This window comes from Desmodus rotundus, chromosome 8 (genome assembly GCF_022682495.2).
Source record: "Desmodus rotundus isolate HL8 chromosome 8, HLdesRot8A.1, whole genome shotgun sequence".
Classification (NCBI taxonomy): domain Eukaryota; kingdom Metazoa; phylum Chordata; class Mammalia; order Chiroptera; family Phyllostomidae; genus Desmodus; species Desmodus rotundus.
Window position 1 is genome coordinate 106760338 of NC_071394.1, and position 24044 is coordinate 106784381.

Here is a 24044-nt window from a genome sequence, read left to right on the forward strand (position 1 = left end):
CACTCTTGTAGACACTAAAAAATAATTTTCGGGTTCCCACCATGTACAGAGGGGAGTGATTTCTTCACCATTTTTGGTGGGAGTTGAGCAAGCATCCAAGAAGTTTCCTTGAATGTGTGCAAAAAAAAAAAAAGTGTCGTCCCACCCCTTCGCAGATATTACCATTTTACCCCCAAAAGTGTTTACAGAGTCCAAGGACATGGAGGACTGAATTTAACGTCCCCAGGAGCCAGGTGTGAGCGACACAGCTGAGCAGCAAGCCTGGACCTGGGACACCGCAGGACCACCGGGCGCATCCCCCGCCCAGCCCGGGGCGGGGCCGCGGCTCGCGTTCCCGGGGCCCGGCTCGCGTCCGCCGGAACCCCCCAGGGGGCGCTCGCGCGGAGGTTTCCGAACTAGTATCTCGCGGGTTGCTGGGCGCATGGGTTTCGTCAGAAGGTGGAAATCTCTCTGAGAAGCTGCCATCTCCCCGCCACTCGCTGGCCTCCCCTACTCTTCCTTCCCTCCCCGCTCCTCCCTGGTTCCTCGCAGCTCCCTGTCTTACCCCACCACCTTCCACTTTACTCTGAGTTAACTGAGAGCCTCGCTGCTATCCCCAACATTTCGCCTTTCTCCAGCCCCCATCACCAAGAATGGAGCCAGGGTTTCCGGAGAGACCAAACTCTCCTCCCAGCATCTTTTCCATCCGCTGTTTTTAAACTGGCCTCAGAGAACGAGGGGGGACGGAAGTCCGACCCCCCCCCCCCTTCTTATATCACTACACAACTACACCACCAACCGCCTCCACTCCACAGCCGGATTTTGCATTCTGGGGGTGGGACAGACCTGTCCCCGGGCTGAATTCTCTTTCTACTCTTCGAGGTTGGCACACCCAGGTGAGTACATGCCAACTCTGCATTCCTGTGTTCTCGGGGCGCTAGGATTGCAAAGTGTGTTGGGGCTGCTGCGTAGTAAGACCAACTTTTGCGATGCACTGGTGAATTTCGCTCAGATTTGCTTGTTTATCATTGCTGTTGTTGTTTCAGTAATTGGCTACATGCATAGTCTTTCATGCGAGGGAACTTTGATCCCCTACATCTTGCCTTCTGACATTCGCCCTGCTCGCTCAGGTAGGGTGGGGCTTGGGGAGAGGAGGTGGCGGCGGAGGGGGTCGCAGTGCACCCGTGGAGTGTCCAGTTCTGGAAGTCCCGAAGGGGGTAGGGCAGTACTGTTACAGATATCTGGGAGGAGGAGGGGAGCAGAGTCCTGGCTGAAGTTGCAGCTTTCCCTCTGACGGTCAGAAAGCTCTGGGGAATTGTAGCTGTCTCTAATGGCTTCACCTAGCTCTGCCATGGGGTTCAGCCTCTCAGCCTCCTTTCCAGCCGCCTTTCCAACTGGTCCCAATAATATCTAATTGCTCCCGGGGCTATCGGGCTTAAAACGCATCAATAGGCTTGCAAGCCCCTTGATTCAAGCAAGTGCCGCAGCACTCCTTCCTCTGTTGAGTGGCCTGGGGGATAAAGGGGCAGCGGATAGCACTGGAGGGAGTACTGAAGCGCTAGCCACAGCTCACTGAATACGTGTGGTACCACAGACGCCCGAGGATTGTTAGGGAGGAATCGAGGGAGGCGATTAGGAGGCGGTCCACGCCACGTCCAGTGAGTACTGATGACCGTCCGTGGGGAGCAGGTGAAAGCTGAGAAATACTCTTAGGAGCCTGCACACCTCTTTCCTGAAGGAGGTGGGTGGGCTTTAAGGCTCTGGTTTTTCATCGTGCCGTCCAGATCCGACCGCGCCCCCCGGTGGCCTTGCAAGACTGGCTTCCAGTCCCGGAACTTGCCAGACTCCGGGCTGCGGGCTGCAGAGCTACTTCTAGGGCACAATGTTTGAAGTGCGCGCCATGGGGGTTCCGGAGGTGGAAGGGGGAAAGGAGAGGGAGGGGAGAGTGCGGGGGTGGGGGGAAACTTTGCAAGAGAATTAACAGAGAGAACCCCCTTCCCGTTCTGCCCTAACTGATGCCCTAGGATTCCAGCGCCTTTTGGGAGAGTCTCCAGAGGCTCCTTTACACCTGTGTCCAAAACTATGCAAAACCACTAGTCAAGGAACATGGATGAATGCCCATGGACTTGGACCACAGGGTAGGGATTGACAGGGGGAGAGGGGTGGGGCGGAGAGGGCTGGGCGGAGGAGGGCAAAGGGGGAAAAATTGGGACAACTGTAATAGAACAACAATAAAATATTTATTAAAACATTTAAAAAAGCTATGCAAAACCAGCTCTTCACCCTCTTGCTGCTTTGCCAGGAACTTTTAAAGCATTGCTCTGGTTGTTCTTGGCTCACTTGGTTTTTGATTTCCTAAACAGCTTTTTAAAAAATTTATTATTATTATTATTTTTTATCTGTCCAAGGTACTCCAAAGTGTTCTGAAACTAAGACTAAACCCTGCTCTTTTGGAGAAAAACTACTTTAACTTCAAATGAAATACTCTTTTCTCCCTATTCCTTCTTTTTATTGCCCTCTCAGCAATTCCTCTTCTCAAACAACCCCCTCCCCGCCCCCCCATAACCCCAGCTTTTCCTAGAGCTTAGGTGTTTTGAATCCATGCCGATGTTTGGCGGTTAGTACACACTGGTTCAACTGCAGAGCACAGCCCCCAAGAGCCACGGAGAAGCAACAACTTTTCTTATTTTATTTTGTGCCCTTTAAGTTTAGGAAGGTCCCGTTTCTTTTCATTACCCAGCAGATAAGACAGAGCTCAGGATGGCTGTGGCCGCGATTAGATAACTTCTGATGTTTTCATTTCCTGTGCTGAGCTGCCGCCTCTAGGTTCAATTCATTTTATTTGCCTGTCCATTTTTAAAGAAAGACTGACCAAGTCGCTCTAGCAGATCAGGGGTCTGAGCTCAGAGTAGGTCAGGGGTCCTCTCCTGTAGGGAGGTGGATACAACAGGAGGGTTGGCAAATACAGGAAGGACACCCGTGTTAATAGTGGGTACTAATAAAGGCCAGATTCTTCTCATTTGTCTCTGATGGGAAGATTTTGATGGTTTCACAGTATCAAACGCAAACCACATCAAAACTAGGTCATTTCCCCTGGTCCTTACATAAAAGTATCAGTTCACAGCAGGAGTGGATGTTGAACCCTGGGCAGTTTTAAATGGTTGGGTGAGAAGAGCTTGCCTGTAATGGAGACGAAGGTCTACCCGTGTGATCGTGTGAAAGCTCTCGCTGCCCCAGACCTATACCTCTCCTTCGAGTGGTCGGCCTCCTCCTTATGCGCCCAGCATACTTTGTTGGTGTCCAGTGCGCGTCCCAGAATGGGACATCCACTTTACCAGAGATTCAAATATTTCTTTTAAAATAGTCACCTTGAGGTTTGTGAGTTGTTTTTCAATTGTGTTTAAAAAGATTTGTTTCTCTCCAGCTATCTGGTAGTAGCAACATGCCATTCTGCTTGAATCAATGGTTTGTCTTAAGGGGACCCTGCTTTTAGAGGTTTTAATTAAAAGGTGTCTTGTATTCAAGTGTTTCTTGATCTGCTTATGGATTTTGGACTTAAAAATACCCCATTTCAGTTAGTAGGAAGCAAAGATGTTATCTGTGTCCAGAGAAGTTTTATGTAGTATTCCAACAAATAGAAGCTTTGATTTTCCCATCTTCAAACTGAGTCCACCGTCATGCCTGGAAACCCTTAATATCACACTGATGATAAGAACTAATTACAGAGAAAAAGTGAGTGAGTGGTCGAATCTTTATTTTCACCTGCTTTTGAATCTTTTATATGGTTTGCACCATGCCTTGCTGTCTTCATTTTACACGTTCCCTGAAATATAACACTCTGGGCTACTATGGCTGCCTTTATTCGCATAAAGAAAGGACTTTTCCATTTGGAAGGAAACACGTTGGAGGAGAGCAGCTCGTGTTGTGCGTATCGATGCCGCCTACTTTCACAGGGACCTGAATCCCAAACAGAATGAGCAGGGTCCCGATGGTATCCACTTGGCTGGTTGGGAGAAGGCCTGAGCGCTGTTTGGGAAAGTCACCTCATGAGTCTTTGTACTTTTTAATCAGGGATGTAGCCTGAGGATCTGTATTTCATGCATCTCGAAGAGAATAGGGGCTAACTTTGTTCTCTATATTTGATCTTTCCATTTTTGTCTTGCTAAACACCACAAAGCCCCTTTGGATCCGTGTGGTAACCCTAAGTCATATTTCCTAGGCAACAGGAGTAAGTTTATTAGAATCACAAGACATAAAGACAGAACATTTTATATGCATTTAAAAATGTCGCATGGTTCAAGACCATCCTAAATGCATTAGAACTGACCTTGCAGCGTAGAATGGAGTTGCATCTGACTCTACCTTTCTCCTGATTGAATGTAGATGATAAAGAACAGATTACAGGGCTTCAATGCTTTTTAAGATGTCCTAAAAATTCTGTAATAGTTTTTCTTTTGAGGCAAGCATGCTATGAAAATTAAGGGGCTGGAGTTACAAATCTATTTTTTGAGGGGTGTCAGGTGTTTATGTGAAGGTTGGTGGTGGGTCCCAAAATCAAGCTCAGGAAGTGGGTCAGGCAAGACGTACTGTCTTTCCTGTGTTACTCGTAAGAGACAATATATACCAAAGCCTCAATCAGCATTAAATTCAACAAGTGGATATCTGATAAAACTTGCGATTACACAGTATTTTCAGTCTTTTATTTACCAGAAACCTCCTTTATGTGGGAGCTTTCTGTTTACTAAATGTATATGATGTATAGAATGTTTTCCTTAAGTTGGCAAATCCCAGGAAGCCCTTCATTTGGCTGCTGTATTCTTGGGAAAGCCTCGTGAGAACCACTAGCTTTTAGCTCAGTAAATATTGAAGACCTGAAGGCAAGTCTTAAAAAGCTGGCAGTGATCAGGGTGACTTATTTGGGAAGGTTCATTCCAGCCCTCTGGTTTTAGTGCACTCCTAGGGTGGGAGAGCCCCTCTAGGCCTCCGCACTGCGAACAACAACTTTATCACTTTGAATCTATGACTCTCAGAGCTGGGAGAGAGCTCGGGGTTGATGTGGCGACTCTAGCTGTTTCATTTGGCAGATGTGGAAAGTGAACCTCAGACAGGCGACTTGCTGAAGATCAGGGGACTCATTCAACCACCCTCTTGATTACTCCTCTCATAAAGAGACCCAAGTTCCCTGGAGATAATTACTGTGGTGGCGCCAATCTGTGGCGCCACAGGGGCTGATAATCTTTACTGCGGTAGGGATAGTGGGGGCGGGGATGGGGTGGGGAGCTCCCACCTCTGTTGCGGTGGTTGGAGGAGCCGGCCTGGGACTTATTACATTGCTGTCTCTAGGAGCCAGTGTAATACTTACCCGATAGATATGATTAAATTTGTACAAAGTCATTGTCTGCAGCCATCAGCGTTAATGTGCGTGTTTTGTGAAGAATTGCTCATGCCGTCTTAGCTTTCTATTTTAAATGTCACACCCAGTCAATAAAGTAAACAAAGAGATTTTATGAGTGTTTACAGTTCCAGGGACCCACAGGAGAATCCTTTATTCTGTTTGAAATTAAAGGTCCATGCAAAAAGAACAGACCTTCTGAAACATTGCTTTTCTATCTCTGGTGCAGAACAGAACATTTCCAACTTCTTATCACTTATTATTTAGAAAGCTAGAGACAGTTCTTGGAAATATCAGGGGAAAAATACGGTATTTCAGGTTAATTCTAGAAACCTTCTCAGGTTTAAGGTGTATTGACCAAAAGACCTTTCTTACTCAAGAGATCACAAAGCTCCGTAGGGAAAATTCATTTCGCTTTGAGGGAGAGGAGGAATAAAATCAAGCTGGCAGGGGTCAAAGGCTTGGGCAGCCCAAGAGACTGGTGAGAAAAGAGGGAAGCCAGGGAGCGAGTCGGCATTAGAGTAGATGATCGCTAGAGGGCGCCGGAGCACCGGCGGAGCCCACCTCCCGGGACCAAGAGCTGGACTTCTAGGCTCAGAGATGGGGTTTGACAGAACCCCAAAGAGGTGCTCAGGAGTGAGACATTGGTTTGTCTGGCGCCTCTCATTCTCCACCCCAAATTGCCTCACTGCAGAGAGGGGACAAAGGTTTTGCTTTGAGCATCTGGTGGGGATCTTCCAGCACCTGGTTGGGTGCCTAGTGGCTGGACAGCCTGCCCTCAGGGTTTTGCCTGGCAGCCTGGAGACCTGCTGCCCTTGGGTTCCCCGGAGGCAGAACTGGTGACCCAGAAATACCTGGTTTGAATCTTGGGTTTACAGTTTTCAAGCTGCAGGTCTTTGAGTGCGTTACTTCACCTGCGTGAGTGTTAGCATCTGCGAAATGGGACCAGTAATGGCTGGTGGAGTGTTTGAAGTGTCCGATGCAGGTGGGCAGGCAAAGTCTAGTGCCTGTGCCCTTTCTTGAGAGTTCACTCAGAACTCCTTCCTTTCCTTTCCGCCTGAGCCTCTTTCTTCTGTCTCCACATATATCCCCACCACCCCCTCAACAGAAGGGTCTCATTCGTCTATCTATTGAAATAACTGAGCACAGCCTTTATGCCAAAAGCTATGTTAGGCACTGGGGATACTCGGGAAGTCCGTATCTTTTGAAGTTGCAGGCTAGGGGGGCAGCCGGGTGCGTGAGAAGAAACATGGTAAGTGTGAGGAGAGAGGCGAACAGATGATGAGTGCAGGCCATACCAGAGTCATCTGCTGTGTCTCAAAGAGCCTGGAAAATGGTCCAGGTCCTTTACCCTCAGGTATTTTTTCATCGCCCTGTATTTCGAGGGGCAGGGTCTATGGAGGGGAATCCTGAGGGAGAAGAAAGGGCAGGAGAATCTCACTCAGCATGTAATTTCGTTATTGTGTGTATGTAACGGTGCTAATAGAAGTTTTTAAATCCAGTCAGCTTGGACCACAGCCTGGTGTGTACTAATTTCATCAGTATCAAAAGATAAAGGCCTATCTAATTGACCTAATGTGTTTAAACAGGAAAGTAAATTTTATTTTTTAATTGTTTTAATTTTATGTAGTTTTTAAAATGTTATTTTATTTTTTCTGTCACCATTTACCCCCCCCTTTCCCTCTTCCACCTCCACCCACCCCCTCCCACCCACAATCATCACACTGTTGTCTGTGTTCATGAGGAAACAGAATAGAAATATAACAACAGCCAAACCCTTACCACAAAGCGGTAGGTCTGGAACAACCTACATAAGGATTCTGTTTTTAAGATACTGAAAGATGTACTCAATACAAGTATGAACAAAAATGAAAAATAATAAGGGCAGTTGAATGATCAAAAGAAATATTTTATTATCACCATTCAAGTGACAGAAAAGCTTTTATTTATTTATTTTTAGTAGGCACTGGAGGTACAGGGATACCTGATTTGATGTCTTTGTTATATTTTGTGCAGTTGTTTCTACAATAACTTAGAGACAAAAATTTCAGTGACAAAATGCAAGAGTCAAGCAGGTTTCTGCCTGAGCTCGTGTTGAGGTGAACCTGGGGATGGGCACCGTGGGCCATGCGTGTTAATTTCTTCTGACCAGGTGGATGGCAGAACTCCTGGGAAGCCATGGTTGGAATTCTTTTGCTGGGTGCCCCTTGAATCCTGTGACTTGATTGATTGTGAATCATGTTGGAGGAAAGGCCTGACTAGAGGGAAAGGGTGGAAATAGTTGATTTTGGGGGCAGCTAATAACATTCCTCACAGTTTGTGGCCTGATTGAATTTTAAAGAGAGAGGAAAATACATGATTTTTGTGGAATCAGAGACTGTGAGAGCTGGACAATCGTGTGCAATCAGGCTCTTCCCATTTTCCAGATGAGGAGGCAGAGGCCCAGCGAGGTGAAATCACCCCTGAAGCTGGTCAGGGGTGCTCGGGACCTTCATAGGAGCAGGCCTCTCCCTGTCCTGTTCACTCCTGAACCCCATGCAGGGCCAGGCATCTCGTGGTTCCTCAGACAATCCTGGTTGACTTCATGAATGGTGCTCCTTTTTCCTTCCTCACTCTTACTCGGGAATGTGCCGAGAAGTCCCCAGATTGTGATGCAGTTTGATAATGACAAATAAATATTTGTTGAATTTTGTCATGACTTGGTTCAAATCCTGGCTCTGCTGCTCAGTAGCTGTTTGGCTTTGGGAACATTACTAAACCTCTCTGAGCCTTATTTCCTCATGTGTACAAATGGGGATAAAGCTGTATAAGGTAGCAGAGGACCTATATCCTAGGTGGGCACTAAGGGTTGGCTTTTCTTACTCTCTCATTCCTGCTCTCTGTTCTTCCCAGTGGATTTAAAGGAGGATATAGGACTTTTTAAACAGTGTTGTTTTTTTTTTTTATTATTTATCTTGCAGAAGAAATAAAATTATGGCACTAAACATAAACACATACCCAATCACTACAAACATATATTCTATGGATTAGATATTATCAGCCCCATTTTTTAAATCATTGGGTAAATACCCAAGTACTAGCAACTGAGGAGGAAGAGGACTCAAATCTAGGGTGTCTCTACCCAAAATCTGAGACGATGGTGCTTTTCTCAAATCCATGTTTCATATGATCTTTGTTTCTTACCCAGTTTTCTACGTCTGCTTCCCTTGAGAAGGCTCAGGTCCTCTTTCTTCACTGGTGCTCGAGGCCTGGCTGTGCTCTGCCCCTGCCTTGTAACATCACTAGGTATGGGTGTGCCCTCTCCCCAGGCGCAATGTGAGCTTCTCTGGGTAGCAGCTGTCTAGTGTACTTCTTGCTGTAACTCCAGAGTACCTGTCCCTTCTGTTACCCCGTGTGTGTGCCCATTCCCTTAGCATCTGTCCTGCATTCAGGCCAAGTTTGTAGGTGACTACCATGTACATTTAACTTACTCAAAATCAACTCTATACCCTCTCTTGTTTATTAAAATTATGTTCATATTTTGATCGTTTGCTCTATATTATATAATCTAAGTTAATGTGTGAAGTTGTACAGATATATTACTGTATAACATTATGTATGTAATGCAATATATATTGTACTTGAAAAATTGATGGGGTTTTTTTCAAGGATTTATTATGGGAGGGTTCACTTATGCATTAACTTTGAATCATAGCCCCTATCTAAAATGTTTATTTGCAAGCCTCTTTGTGCCGTATATAGATAGGTAGGATTATTAGTGAAGGGTCTACATGTGGAGTCAGGCATTCCTGGGTTTGAATCCCATCTGTTTTATCTCTTGAAGCTCACTTTCTACAGGTCTACAATGAGAATAATGATAGTCCTGTGCCCTAGGATAGCTGTGAGCCTCGAAAGAAACAGTGTACATCGCTAGCATCCAAGTGCCCCTCTTATCGCGGGCACATGGAAATGACTCAAATTGCAGCTGTTATTGGCTGGTGGCATCCCTCAAAGGTTAGAACTCATGGGTAATTTCCCTAATGTTAGTGGTTTGCTGTGTTGCCAGTGAGCTGTGAAAACTAGAAATCAGCAGTCCAATGTTCGCTTTCCATAGGCACTGACACAGCCATTTACCCTCCTTCTCCCCCTCCCCCCCATTTCTGCTCTCACCCTCAAATTTTATGTGTAGCCACAAAGATTGCTCAAGGGTTATGCTGGGGTTTCTCTCAGAGAGAACTGGCTGTGTTCCTGCAGCTTCCAGTTTTATTTTAAATGCAAAGTGTGTTTAGTGCTGGACCCCAGATACACAGCCAGAATACAGAATTAGTCACTCCGCCCTGCAAGGCCCACAACAGACGGTAATTGTATCTGACTTGCCGAATCTCCTACTTTTTGTCCAGAAAAGACCCTAGGCAGCCAGCAATAGAGAACATACTGTGTACTTTCTGCTATCAAAGTCCAAAATGCTGCTAGCACCAAATACTCTTTTCTCAGGGAGGCCCCATGCATATCTTAAAGCCAGGGTTCTTGAGCACAAATTAGAATCTCCTGGTGGGCTTGTTCCAGCACAGACTGCTGGCCCCCCCTCTGGAGTCTCTGATTCAGTGGGTCTAGTGTTGGAGCCAAATGATTTGTATCTGTGACAGTTTCTCAGGTGATGCTAATGCTGTTAGTGTGGGGACCACACTCGGAGAACCACTGTCTTAAGCATGCACTTTATGTAAGTAAACTGTGCATTTTCTCTCCTGTGTGGTACACCTGACAGCATGAGTGGTGAAGAAAGGGATCTGACATTTACTGAGCACCTGTGACATTTGCCATGTGCCGGGAACCTCACCGGGCACTTTACGCATATCGTCGTATTTAAGCCTCACCATCACCCAGCCAGTCAACTCAAAGTTATTTACAAGGCCGTGTGGTGTGTCATGCAGTGGGCTGTGCCCGGCTTTGGCATGAACAGAGTGAACACTACAGACACAGTCCCGACCTCCTGGATATTGTATTCCAGTAGGGAAGCATGCTGGAGCGGATTAGTCCGATCTGTAGAAAATGGAAGACCAGAGAGGCTAAGTAACTTGGCTAGGGTTACACAGCTCCTGCGGAACAGAGGAGACAAGACAAGTTTAAACACAGTTTTACTTCCACTCAACCAGAGGTTCTTGGACATTTTGGTCTCAGGGCCCCTTTATAGTTTCAAAAAGTATTAAAAACCCATAAAGCACTTTTGTTTATTCGGGTTCAATCTGCCAACACTTACTGTAGTAGGAATTACAAGAGCGGGCCACCCTGTGAGACCGGCCGCACTGCACCGTCCCGCAAGCCGCATGGCCGCTCTCAGATTCCGCACTCTAATTTGTCTTAACGACTCTTCCAGCCGTAAGATCTCGTCTTATGGGACCTTACAGCCATAACTGCTCATCTCCTCCAAGACTTTTTTTTTTTTTTTGAATACGAGGGCCACTCTTAAGCCTTAGCTTATGTTTCTAGTGATGGTGACTTCCCTACAGAAAAGGCCGACCTGCTTTGGAATCGCCTCTTTCGTATCTGTATTTGTATGCATGTATGTATTGATGTGTATGTGCCTTTATGATAAGGAAGAGCGACAGTTAAATTGCCAGTTACAGAACAAACTAAGGTGCGGTGGTTTTGCTATTCACGGAAGGATCTCTACCCCCGCCAAGGGCATTGAAAAAGATCCAGGTTATGGAGGTCTGTGTGTGACGTGCGCTGCCTTCAGCGTTCCTCGGGTGCGCTCCCGGGAAAGGGAAGCCCAGCACGCCGGGGGACCGCTCCCCGGCCCGCAACGGGAAGAACAGTCGATGCACAATTGGACCCGAGGGCTTGCAGCTTGTATGTAATGCTGCCAGCTGAACTGAGTTTAATCGTGGGCTAATGACCGAAAAACTGCCCTTTCCCATCATTTTTATTCATTATCTAATGGGAATGGAAAGTCCTGGTAGATATTTTCCTTTGGTGTGTAATGGCCCGTGGTTGCCCTGACACTGATGCTCTCTGGCGGACACTGAATGCTTTATGCCGTCGTTACCTTTTATTGAGTAAAACCAACCGAATCAGAGCTGACATAACTCAGTGTGGTTCTCAATGGACGATTAGTGAATTCAAATCGCCTTTTATCTTTACAGAGACCAGTGAACTCAGGGGGATGCTGCAGCGAGGGCAGTGTGGTTATGCAGAGGTAAGGGATCCTTGGGGAAGTTAGAAAGAGGGACTCTGCCGGGCATCTGACTGTCTGATCTTTTCGACACCAAACACCTGGATCACTGGTTCAAGGAGAAACTTTGAAAATGTTAATCCAGGTGTTTGGTGTCCCGTAGCACATCCCATAGCCCAAACCAACCAACCGAGACCGTGTGGTGCTAGATGACCATTTGTCCCCGTCCTTGAAAGCTGACACGTGACATGCAGCATCTCTGTTGGGTGACCCGAGGCATCATGGATGCCTTCACACAGCATCTCTGGGTACAGGGCACATTCTGCGAGGTGATTATAACTTTTTGGAGGAAATACCTTTCTGGAAAGAAGCCCTTGTAGGTGGGTCTAAGGCATAAGTGATTGTCGAATCACCTTTTCACCTTCTCATCAAAGGGGAGTCTGAGAGAGATCTCCTGGGAACCCTTAAGCCAGGTTTCTTGAGCTGTTTTTCAGTTGTGAACTTTTGCCCAGAATCCTCAGATTTTGACTCAATGGGCTCCCGTAAGCAACACGCACTCTCACTCTACGTGATGAACCCTGTTGGTTTTGCAGGTTGCCAGGGCAGCTTTGGAGAACCCTTTTCTCTAAAGTGGGCACAAACAGGAAGGGAGCTGGGCTACCTGTTTCTCTCCTACCCACCCTGCCCAGGTAATGGGCTCTGGGAAGATCAGGCCTGCTTACCTACTGACCCTTCCCAACTGCCCTGTGTCTGCCTTGCCGAATAAGCTAAGTAGCCCCGCTTAGGATTACCTCCAGCAGGAATGGATGCGAGTTATTTTCTGTGGGGATGGAATGATGATGGAATCTACCTAATATCATGGGAACCTCATCTTCCCCCAGCTGGGGAGATGTAATATTGAATGAGGGAGGCTCGGTGCTTTGTTACTGAGATGGAAACTTCTAGCTTTGCCTACATGGGCAGAGACAGTTCTATTGCTGATTCCCCCTTCTCTGTGTTGTATGAGTAATTAGAATAGCCGGTTATAAGGTTCACTCTCTAAATTCCCTGCTTCCTTTTTCTGTTATTTTTCATATACATATTAACTTCAATGAACCTAAGGGAGGTTGGAGGTGAAATAAGACCCGATTAAGGCAAAATTGAGATCTGCAGCCCAAAAAGGTCATTGTCAAATGAGATCCACTAGGGCAGGGGTCAGCGGAATACAGCCCATGGGTCAAGCCCAACATGCAGACTTTTTTTTGGAAACAAAGTTTAATTGGAACAGTCACACCTCTCACTGCCTATAGCAGCTTCCACACTACAAGGGCAGAGCTGACTGGTTGTGACAGAGACTGAATTGCCCACAAAGCCCATTATCCTTGCTTTCTTTTTTTTTTTTTAAAGATTTTATTTTATTTTACTTTTAGAGAGAGGGGAAGGGAGGGAGAAAGAGAGGGAGAGAAACATCACTGTGTGGTTGCCTCCTGCACGCCCCCAGCTGGAGACCTGGCCCACAACCCAGGCGTGTGCCCTCACTGGCGACCTTTGGGTTCTCAGGCCAGCACTCATCCACTGAGCCACACCAGCCAGGGTGTATCTTTGCTTTTTATAGAAGATGTTTGCCAACACCTGCACTTGGGGCATATCTCTGTTTGGCCATCTCCAGGTAGGAAACATACATAGACTTCAGGAAATCCAAGGGAATATTATTCTGAAATATGGACTAAATACCTGATAAAAATTTGTTGCTGTGCATTGTGAGGATCTTGTACACAGTGGGTGCTTGTAGGATGAATGACTATGCATTTTGACATAAATGGTCTGGGTTTTATTTCCCCTTTTATAAAATTGAGGTGGCTGATTTATTGTCTCAGGATCCTTCTTACAAGTCTATTCTACATAATATGAGAGAGAGAGGAGGTGAAACAGCCTGGGTGTCTTGCACCCCGGTCTGCCAGAGTGACAGCCACAGCCTCCTGAGTCACCGTCAGTCATCTTCACTTAGCATCAGCGGCAATTATTAGGCAGGGTCAAAAAGCATGACTATTTGCTGTCATAGTGATATCAAGTGTCTTACATGGAGACAGACAAAGGGATTTAAGAGTTGAGAGCATCCAAATGTTGCTTGATGCTTGTTCGGAGTTGCTTTATGGAGATGGGCTGGAAGAACAAATTGTGTGACTCTTGGCATAAGCTTGGTCACATGGCAGATGTGCCTGAGGTCCCTTCGCTCGTGCACTGAAATCATACATGAAAATCACACTTCCACTAGTTTCCAAATTTATTGTACAGGGAGGAGGACAGGTATTGATTGATTACTTGATTGGGGAATGGAAGGAGGGAGAGGTGATGGCAATCTCCTGGCTCTTCGTGTCCTCTGCCCCCTGGGGAGAAGCATGACATGTGTCACCCTAAGAGAAGGGCTCGTGCTCTGTGGTGTGATTTCAGTAGCGGACTCCTGATTTAAAGTGATATGCTATGCGCCTCTTTAGTCACTGGAGTTCCCACAGTCCTCTATCCTGAAAAAAAAATAGCCGGGGTTTCCATCTGTTCAGATCCACATATTTGACCACGGGGTTATCATTTATTAATTCATTCGTTTGGGAGGGTGGCACGCTGCCTCTGCTGAGATATGAGCAGAGCCTCAGCCTCTGCGTCCTCATCCTAGGCTGCTCCGGGGCTTTCCTCTCAGGCACTCCAGGCTCCAGAGCGCTGGGGTTCCGACAGAGCAGCCCTGCCCGCCTCCCATCTGGTAAGTGACTTACTCACTGGGGCAGGTCAGACAGCTGAGAGCAAGCAGGACCCTGAGCAGCCCCGGGCTGAGCAGGGCAAAAGCTCAGGCACAAGCTTTTGGCTTCCACGTGCGGGAGCCAGACCACTGTCTCCTTTTGGGGAAGAGAAGGGTAGAAGGAACGGGACAGGACCAACAATAGCAAGATAACAGTTTGTGCTGTGTCCCACTAACCTCCACGGGTGGAGGGTGTGGTGCGTGGACAGACCCCTAGTTCTCCTGGCTGAGGAGCAGAATTCGTTACTTTCTAGGCTGGTAGTTTCTGAGAACTCCTAACACTTAGAACCTCCGAAAGTCTTAGGACTGGAGGCAGAGAGGTTGCTTTGTGATCTGCTGAAGCATGGCTGGTGCTGCCGTTCAGTAACGTGGCATCACTGTTAACTGACAGCATCAAGGCAAATGCTCCTGAGTCCTCAGTTTCACACTGGTTACCTCTACCGTTCAGTTTTTTTCAGGTGACTGGACAGATCATATGCAGGTCACTGTAAACCTTCCTTATTCCTTTACATGTGTATCTTCATATGCCCCAGTTAATACACATTTCCCTTCGCTCACCAAATTTGTGCTTTGGCTGCGTTGTGTTCTAGACTGGTGCATGACCGTGACTGTTACTCTGAATCACATTTATTTAAATCCTCCATCTAAAACAACAGCGATCTGAATTATTTGGGTTACTCCTGACCCGGGGCTTAGAAGATTTTCACGTACAGTCAAGGCAAAGTCTTAGCGTAGAAGTTCCTTTGAGTAAAAGAAGGCACCGTTTCTGCAGCTCGGACGTGAAGATGCTAATGTTCGGCTTCACAAAACTGGACATGATGTAGAACTTTAACACATTTTCTCACTTGTCCTATTTGTAAATGTTGATCCTGGCACTGAGAACCTCAGAGCTTTTTCTATTTTCTTGTTTCACAACTCCTTAGGAACGTGCAAGAGGAACGGTAATAAAGGACAATCTTTTCAAGATAAAGCATGATTTATAAAGGCGACAGCCATGCCATATGTGAACAGTGATTAACAGCTGCAGAGTCTGCTAACAGCTCTTTAAAAATAAAGTGATAAAGCAGATTTTCCCATTATTTCAGGTTTCGGTGCTTGCTCAAGTGCATCGCCCTGATTTTTCTCGGCTTCATTTTGTTCTGTAGCAATTGAATCGCTCTTCATGTCCCAGCAGTGCTGTAACAGGGCTTACTTACACACTTCACACAGGTCCCTGGTTATTCTTCCAGCAGCATTTTAGGTTTCAAGACAATGATTTGGTGTATTAAGACCGCAACCTCCTTGAAGACTGCTCATCTTTATTTTTTTTTAAGAGACTGCTCATCTTTTCTTTCTTTCTTTCTTTTTTTTTTTTAAGAGTGTGTTTGATTGGACCGAAGGGAGTGGATTTCCAAGGCTTACTCATCTGGAATTGGTTCACTTTAATTGAGAGCTGGGATGGGAGTGGGCAGATGCTTGATGAAGTGTCACAGCTCTAAATGGCCTTTCCTTGCCATTACCGACAGATATGGGCTGCAGGGCTGGTGGGGACAGACAGACAGACAGACAGATGGGCACAAAGAATGGTTTATCTCTGAGATGTGGGGTGGAAGGGGAAGAGCTCCTAAATTAAAATTTGTCACCTTAGAGAAATAGGTTAATTGTAGGAAATGCATTTTCTTGAAATTCAGTTGTCTTCGGCAAACTAAGCAAGCCGTCTTTTCCTGATTGATAAACCCCTGACAACCTGCCTTGTATTGGGTGGTAGTTTTATTCTTGTTTGGTTCTCAGTTTCCTTGGGGAATCTACTGAAAGCTGTGGACTCTCACCTGAAAAGTGAACATAACCTTTAGACAGAAAACTGCATATAATTTCAGGGGTTTATGGACCTGCCTGCAGCATAGACCTCCTTTTCCCATCAAGAGTCCGTCCCTTCATTGTATATGCAATGGATGTGTCCTCCTTGGCAAATTCCTTTTAAAAACGTACGTACATTAATGTTCATGATGTTGTAGCATTTCTGTTAGAGGGAAAAGGGAACAGTAGAGCTGGGGACATCTTGGGAAGCCTGGGGCTGCCCGGGATCTTTTATGGGGGTCAGCACAAAGAACTGTGCACTTGCCAAGGAAGGTTTAGGCTGCAACCTTCCTGTGTTGTCTGGGCACGCTCAGAATGGAGTGTCTAGGTCCTGGGGGGTGGATGGAGGAGGAAGGTGGAGGAGGGATGATGGCCATGCCTCAGGGGGTTGGCAGAGAGGGTGGTCTGGCTGTGTGCCAGTGAGTATCCTCAAAGGCACTCCTCTGCCTTCACCCCATGGAGCCTCGGAGCCCTGATTCCTGATGGGCTGCCCAGGATGTGGGTGGACTGAGTGGGTCATGTGATGCCTTGGCACAAATAAAAGGAGAAGGCCTCCCACTGCAACTCCTGGTGGAGGGCCAGTGGTGCCTCAGGCTTATGCCCAGGCATCCTCCAGAGCTCTGAGTCCTGGGCCATGAAATGCAGCCTTCCTGGGGCTGACTTGCCAGGATTGGTGGTGCTGGACTGGCAGGAGATGGTGGGAGCCGACCAGTGAAGCAAATCGGCATCGGAAGTGGTTCACACACAGCTTTGTGCAGGTGCACCGACAAGCCTGGAACCAGGTGCTGGGTGGCCTGTAAGGCACCAAGAGCTATTTTGGAAATAGAAAGGGAACAAGTATAAAAATGGAAGATCCAGAAGTACAAGGGTAAGTCTTGTCTTGCATCTCAGCCTTGCCCCCCATTTCAACCTCCCTTCTCCTTCTTCCCACTCTTTCTTCTCTTTCCTTCCACCCTTCCTTTCTTCCAGTTTTCTCTCCCCCTCCCACCCCTTTCTCCCCCCCTTCCCACTTTTTCTTTCCCTTTCTCATTTTTCCCCCCTTTTTATTACTTCCAGTAATCTTTCCTTCCATCTATTCTTTCTTTCCTTACATCCGTCTTTCAATTCAGCAGACGTTTTTAGGTGTCCCCCGGGGGCACTTTGTCCTTTTCATTCCCTCTCTGGCACAACGGGTCCACCTTCATGCTCTGCAGCACATTTTTGTTCTGTTACCTTCCCTCTGCTCCTTCTTCCTTAACTGACCAGCATATATCGAACACCTACCTGTGCCATTTACTGCCTCAGAAGAAAGCCAAAACACTGACAGACTTTGCTTTCAGGAAGGCTAACGTCAAATTTAAGAATCAACATACAAGTACGTGAACAGCCAAATAATAGTGTAATGGTTACCTGATGTCACAAAACAAAAACGTGAGCTCCCGCAGGACAGTGTGGGCATTATTGCTACAGGAGGGGAATGAGACCCCTTTTGAGCTCAGAGAATGGAGCAATTTTTGGTGGGGTGGGTGGGCCTGGGAAAGTCCTATGAAGAAGGAATATGAACTGGGGTTTCAAATAGGATTTTAATACTTGGAGAGGACAAGAAATTTCAGTCCGGGAAGTGGGACTGATGTAAGTAAAAACTCAGTGATATCGGTCTTTTTGGTTGCTGTTGTCACCTTTGTTTTCCAAGCGAAAGTTCCAGGGGAACTTGTTTTCCCTTTTTAGGGATCCTTTGTCTTCTCTTTTCCCGGCACCAACATCTCCTCTCTAGTTTCTGAGTTTCTCCCCCAAGTGCCATTTGTCTTCAGCCGGTGAGGGCTCAGGGGAACCGTCCCTTCCATCTCAGACCCGACCTTGGTCAGCAGTCACTTTATGCTGCACGTAAAAGCTGCTTAGAATGGGTGTCTGAATTGAAGAAGACCCATTGCATCGTAATTCCCAGCTCAGTGGTTCAAATTTCAACCATTCATTGTTGTCAGCTCTTGGGTGAGCCAAAGCACAACCTTTGGGGCGAGTGGTCTGTGAGCCAGAGAACTCAGTGAACCTTGAAGTCAAGGATTCCAGCTGGAATTTCTGGTGTGGCTGGTTTCCTGTGAGTACTTCCAATCCAGGATGTAATGCCTGCCCTGTCTTTGAATTTTTGTTTTCTTTTTGTTGCAGCAGATCAGGGCTGAAAGGGTCTTGGAGGTTGGTTGCCTTGCCTTTCGCATAGTCCAGCCCCACGGGTCAGGGAACGCTCCCGCTTTTCTGGCTCACCACATGTACGTTTAATGTGTGTGCTTGGATGTTTTCATAGTAGATGTGTATTATGAGCTGCAACCAATTTACATTATTTAGTTCCAGCTTCCCCGTTCCAGGAAGGCATATTTTCTTTTCAGGTGTCTGATCGGCCCTATCCGAGCCTGACGTCTGGGCATTTTCTGGCAGGGACTTGAATGAGATGTGACCGATACCTCGATACCTCGTGGGGACAGCCTAGCGTGGGAAGCTGGAGATTCTGTTTGTTCCCGCTGAGGCTGGCACATCAGCAGCGTCGCTTGGGAGATACAGGGTGGCTGGGGTCCCCTCCGCTTGTGGCCTTTGGACTTTTGCCCTTAAGTAAAGGAAATAATGCCTTTATCAAATATTTGCTGGCTGCTCAGAATAGAAATTTTCTCACTGGTACATTATGACTGATTATTGAAGAGTTCACCTTCAGGCACCATATTATCTCGTGCCTGTTTGTGAGGGAGGGGATTGGAGCAAACGATTCCTTTTCTTTCCAAGGGTGGTATGGTGATTCTTAGGGTCCATTTGATCTTTCCTTCCCCCTCTCCATCAGGTGAAACCTGGTTAGAGGGATTACTGCATAGCAGAAAGGAAGGGGGCAGGTGGTCCCAGCGGTAAATGGGAGCCTTGCTGCAAGCTGTCCTAGAGTGATATCACCAAAAGGCAACTTGGACATTTTTTATTCACACACGTTATCAATAAGGAAAACCTGGGTCCAGAGAGGAGAAGTGGTCTGGGCCAGAGCGATGCAGCAGATTAAAGATAAAACTCGATCTCAGTACAGATCTCCAATGCTTGAAAATAATTTGAGTTACAGGATCTTCGCGTCCTGTTACCAAAATATGTTAGCCAGAGAAAACAAGATAAATAAATATTTGATCAGCAAATAAGTCAAACAGTTTTATTCCACATTTTATTAGGAGTGATTTTAAATAAGTGTTTTGTGAAAGACAGAAACCAAGAGCAATCCTTTCATGGATAACCCTTGTCCATTAAAAGGCAATAGAAGTGCGTTCTTCCCCATGTACCATGGGCTATGCTCCCGTGTAATTAGACTACATTTCCTACTCCCAAATGCCAATGTTAGACAAGAAAAAGAGATTAAAATAGCTTCTGAATTGAAAACATTTTAAGAAAAGAAAAGGAAAAATAAAAATAAGCTGGGTACCAGGGAAGGAAAAACCAAGTGGTCTAATGAACAAAGCCATCATTTCAGCCTCTGCTTGATAGTGCCTCTGTCTCCTCCTCTTCCTCAGCTGTCCTGGCCTTTTCCCCAAGCCCTGGGAGATTCAGAATGCCTCACCCCTGCGCCCTGTGGGAGGAGGATTGGGGAGAATGGGGTGGGGCTTGCTCTGGGGTCATTTTCTCTGCCCTGTCCCCTTAGGGAAGGCTCTGAAAGTGCCCAGAGAGAGTACCCTTCTGCCCTGTAGATGTATTTCCAGGGCTTTCTAGTCTGAGGCTATTGAAAAAGGGACTTTCTTTACAGAGCTGCTCCAGTCTTCTTGAAACTCTTAGAGTTTGGCTTGCCTTCGAGAGCCCTCAGGAAGGTGCAGGGTGCCCCACCCAGGAGAGAGTAGTGCAGAATGAGTTTGCCAGCAACCGAGCACAGTGTGGCTTAGCTTCAACTCAGGCCTTGTCCTTTGTTCCTCACTATTTTCAGAGTCACTACTGTCATTAACCCCAAACATTTATTGATCTCCTGCATAGATTGCATTATTAGAAGCAGGTAGTCCATAGAAGTTAAGAGCACTTGCTTTGGCATTGGGATACCTGAGTTCAAATCTGGGCTCCACTACTTGTAGCTTCATGAGTTGAGGCAAGTGACTCTACCTTTCTGTGTCCCAGTCCCATTATTTGTCAGTATGGAATAATAATAATAACAGGTCCCAGCTCACAGGTTGTTGTGTCCTTTTGGTGTCCTGGGAAAATGTAATGGAGAGAGCAGTCCAGTTTGCAGCATCTTGTACCAGTTTATTAATGTGATGACCAGACAGATGCCGTGGGAACTAGCATTTGGGATGCGCCTTAGCATGAAGCATCCATTGTTCCAGACAAGTCCTTTCTCTGACTGCGTGATACCAACCTTCTCTGTTTAATCCTCCTATCAGCTGGACAACGGTCAAGGGTAGGATCAGAGGGAGGATTTCCCACCATGGCATTCTTGGCTCCTGGTTTCTGTTTGACCAGGAGCATCACTTCTTGTGGGCTTTCACCGCATGTGTCACAGACCTGGATGGAGCTCAGGTTCTGCCCACCTGGAGCACGGGTCTGCACACTGTGGCCAATGAGCCGAATCTAGCCTACCATAGTTTTGTTTAGTTTTGTTAATAAATAGAGCTTTATTGGAACACAGCCACACCCATGAATTTACATATTATCTATGGCTACTTTTGTGCTACAATGGCAGAGCTGAGTGGTTGTGACAGAGAGCGTGTGGCCTGCAAAACCCGAGAGAGGTGCTGTCTGACCCTCTGTAGAAAAAGCCTACTGATCCTTGACCTAAAGATCAGACAGAAGGAAGAGGGGGAAGTCAGTCTCCTCTCAACTCTATGAGAACTCATCTTCGTGATTTCGAGCACACCCTTCCCCAGAGTTTCTGCACGGGATTGCTTGGTGCCCAGCGAAGCCTGTCTGTTGGCCTGAGATTCAGACCACTTTCACCGTCAGGCTATTTTTCACTCTGGCTCAGGACTGCTGCCATCCCGGTGGGCACTGTTTCTAATTTCTACAAAGGCATCCTATGGGCTGGTGGCAGTCCTGCCCTTTCCTCTCTCTGAGCTTCAGCTGCATCAGCTAGGGGAAACTGAGCTAGCTGGTTTCCAAGGCATCTCCCAGCTCTTTGATTGAAGGCCTTTTGAGGCAGCCAAGCAGCTCTCTTCATGCTCGGTGGTACTGCCCTGCCTGGAGTGCCTTTGAAGCCGGCAGGGAAAGCTGCATGCCGGGAAATCCGTGGAGCTCCAGGAGGGGAGAGCTCCTGGGTTGCTCTGAGGACAGAGCTCTGAAGACTGGAGGTAACAGTGTCGAGGCAAATAACGGCTATGGGAGGTCAGAGGGGTGTCAGACCAAAGGCAGGTGTGCCTGAGTCTGCCTGATTTTGCTTAGCATTGGAGCAGAAGGGAGGCCAGAGCCTTTCTGGCTCCGTGTACAAGAAGAGCAGTGACATGTGCCTATGCATCAGGTATGAACAGTCTTCTTTCTCTGACCAGACCGTCACTGGAAGTCACGCTTGGCCTTTGGCATGAGACCTGGACACAAGAGTGACCAGCTACCTGGGGTGACAAAGAGGACAGTGATAGTTGGGGAAGGCCAATGAGGTGTGCATTTGGGTGTGAATGCACAGTGGTGAGGCTTGTTGGGGCCAAAGAACCACCCTAGGAAAGAGGCAGCAGGTCTGAGCATCCTTGGGGTCGTTCACACTCCAACTCCAGTTCCCTCAGATGACGAGTACTGGGTGTACTTCTCTTAAAACCTTGTTTTGTTCTGTTTTGCCACCACTTTGTTGAACACCCAGTTATTTGTAGCTATGTGTAGACATGATGCTAAATGCTTTTTGTTGTTTTTTTTCAACACTTTATTATGAAAATTTCGAATGTACAGCAAGGTTGAAAGACTATGCCCACCACCATCTAGATTCAACCACTAATTTCTTTTTACTAGACCATATCTATCCATTAATCCATTTGAAATGCTTTTTGAAACAAATTACAGTTATCAGCATACTTGTCCCTAAATACTTGAGCATGCATATCATTAACTAGAATTCAACAGTTAAATGCTTTTGTATCATTATCTCACGTAATTTAATCCCCCCAAGGTCAGGCATGGCCTGTTCCCTCTGAATTTGGCAGAAGAGGAAACCGAGGCTCAGTGAAGTTCGATAGCCTCTCCAAGGTCACGGAGCTAGAGAGTTCTGCCCCTAAAATTCAAATCCAGACGTTACACCCAGATGATACTGTTCTTAAATACTGTGCCCTGGTGCCTCCCCACGCTGCCTCAAATGTGGCTAATTTAAGGGCAGGTTGTAAGGGAAGGGGGAGCTTTCTTATCTGTTCAGAGTTAACATAACCCAGGGGTTCTCAACTTTGGCACTCTTGACATTTGGGGCCAGAGAACTCTTTGACCTGTGTGCTTCGTAGGGTGCTTAGCATCATCCCTTGCCTCTACCCACTAGGTGACAGTAGCACCCTCACCTCCACTCAGGTTCAACAAGTCAAAGTGTCTCCAGGCTTTGCTCAATACCCTTTGGGAGACAAAATTGACCCTGGTGGAGTGAGAATCACTGACAGAAACTAATGTTAATTTGTTATTAAAGAAAAAAATCTCTACATAGGCAATTTCTTTATAAGTTTCCTTTTTTTTCCCCACCAAAAATCTGTTATAATGAACACCTTGGGTGCTTCTCCCTGCCTGGCTGATATCCGGACCTGTGTTCACCTTGCTGGCGTCTTCCCCAGCTTTCCAGACATTGTCTCTTGGAGCATGGAGGCTCCCCAGGAAGTATTAAGAGCCAACCAGCTATGAAAAGTGTGCTCTTGTGTTAAGTGCCTCTGCACAGGCAGTAAAATGCTTCAGTGGCATAAACATATGGCATCAACATGGCCTCTGAAAACCACGCTGGGCTTCTAACAAGCATGGAGAGAAGGGGACAGGCCGTGCTGAGCTCCGGAAGCTTAAAGAACAGGACCTCCCCGCCCCCAGGAACAGCTGGGCTGGGGTTTCTCAGGGATCTGGATGCCTCACAGTGCAAGGCTTTGCAGGGAAGAGACCTGGTGCCTTTAAGCCATTGCATTTTGTCCTTTAATAAAACGCCCTGCAGGCCTTGACATCTGCCACAGAGAAAGGACTGGAGCAGCTGAGTGGCCCAACGCCAGCCCTTACCTCTGGCTCCAGGCAAGTTCCCTGCTGAGCTACGCCTTCCATCAGGTAAGAATGTGTGCAGCGCAGCGGGGAACTCCTGTACCCTGCGGGCACAGCCCCCTAAGGGTGGGGCCCACCTCTTTGAGAGTTCTGGGCCCATAAACTGCCTCGGGTCTTGGTCCCAGAGCAGGTGTCTGAGTTGCTTGGCAGCTTGCTTTAATAATGCTAGGATGCAAAAGTTAAGGTCACTGGCATGGCTGACCAGAAGAGTGACTGCCTGGGACTTTTCATAATCAAGACCAGAGTGGGACATCTTCCTCCTGGCTGATTGTAACGAGATTGTTAATGGATTTTTTTTTGAAAGAGGTTTTTTTAGAGAACATACATTTTTGGAGCTAAATAAAATCACCAGGAAAAATCTTTAGCAGTCCAGTTCAGTGTGCTATTCTTCATGAAAGCATGTAGCAGCATATCCAGAGCTGCAGGCAGTGTGAGGTGTACACGGCGTGTGCCCCCTGCCTGTGTGCACACATACGCATGCATGGTTTTCTCCATCTGGAGTGATCACGGGGCTTAAAGCCAGACAAGCCTGTTTCAAATTCCAGTTTAATTACTTTCCGCAAGTAAAGCATGAATGAATTATGTAAGGTCTCTGAGCCTGTTTCCTTGTCCTTGAAAAAGGAGTAATAGTACGTACGTCGTGGCATTGTTGTGAAAGTTGAAGGTAATGTATTTGAAGTTGCGAAGCATAGAAGGCACTTGATAAGTGGCATTATTATTACCATCATATCCTCTTATGAACTATTAAG

General features: G+C 46.9%; 1 protein-coding gene across 2 annotated transcripts in view; it reads left to right on the forward strand.

Annotated features, from left to right (window-relative positions):
• The first annotated feature begins 450 nt into the window (after positions 1-450).
• Positions 451-24044, forward strand: part of CPNE4 (copine 4) — a 403946-nt gene continuing 380352 nt past the window's right edge. The window contains exon 1 of one of the 2 annotated variants that reach the window (XM_024565844.4): positions 451-875. Coding sequence is in view for 1 of the 2 variants with exons in the window: in XM_045200164.3 (XP_045056099.2) it covers positions 16974-16996 (23 nt within the window). In the remaining variant the exon portion in view is untranslated. Of the gene's footprint in view, positions 876-16713; positions 16997-24044 lie in introns of those variants that run through there. The other variant, XM_045200164.3, reaches the window with a different exon arrangement.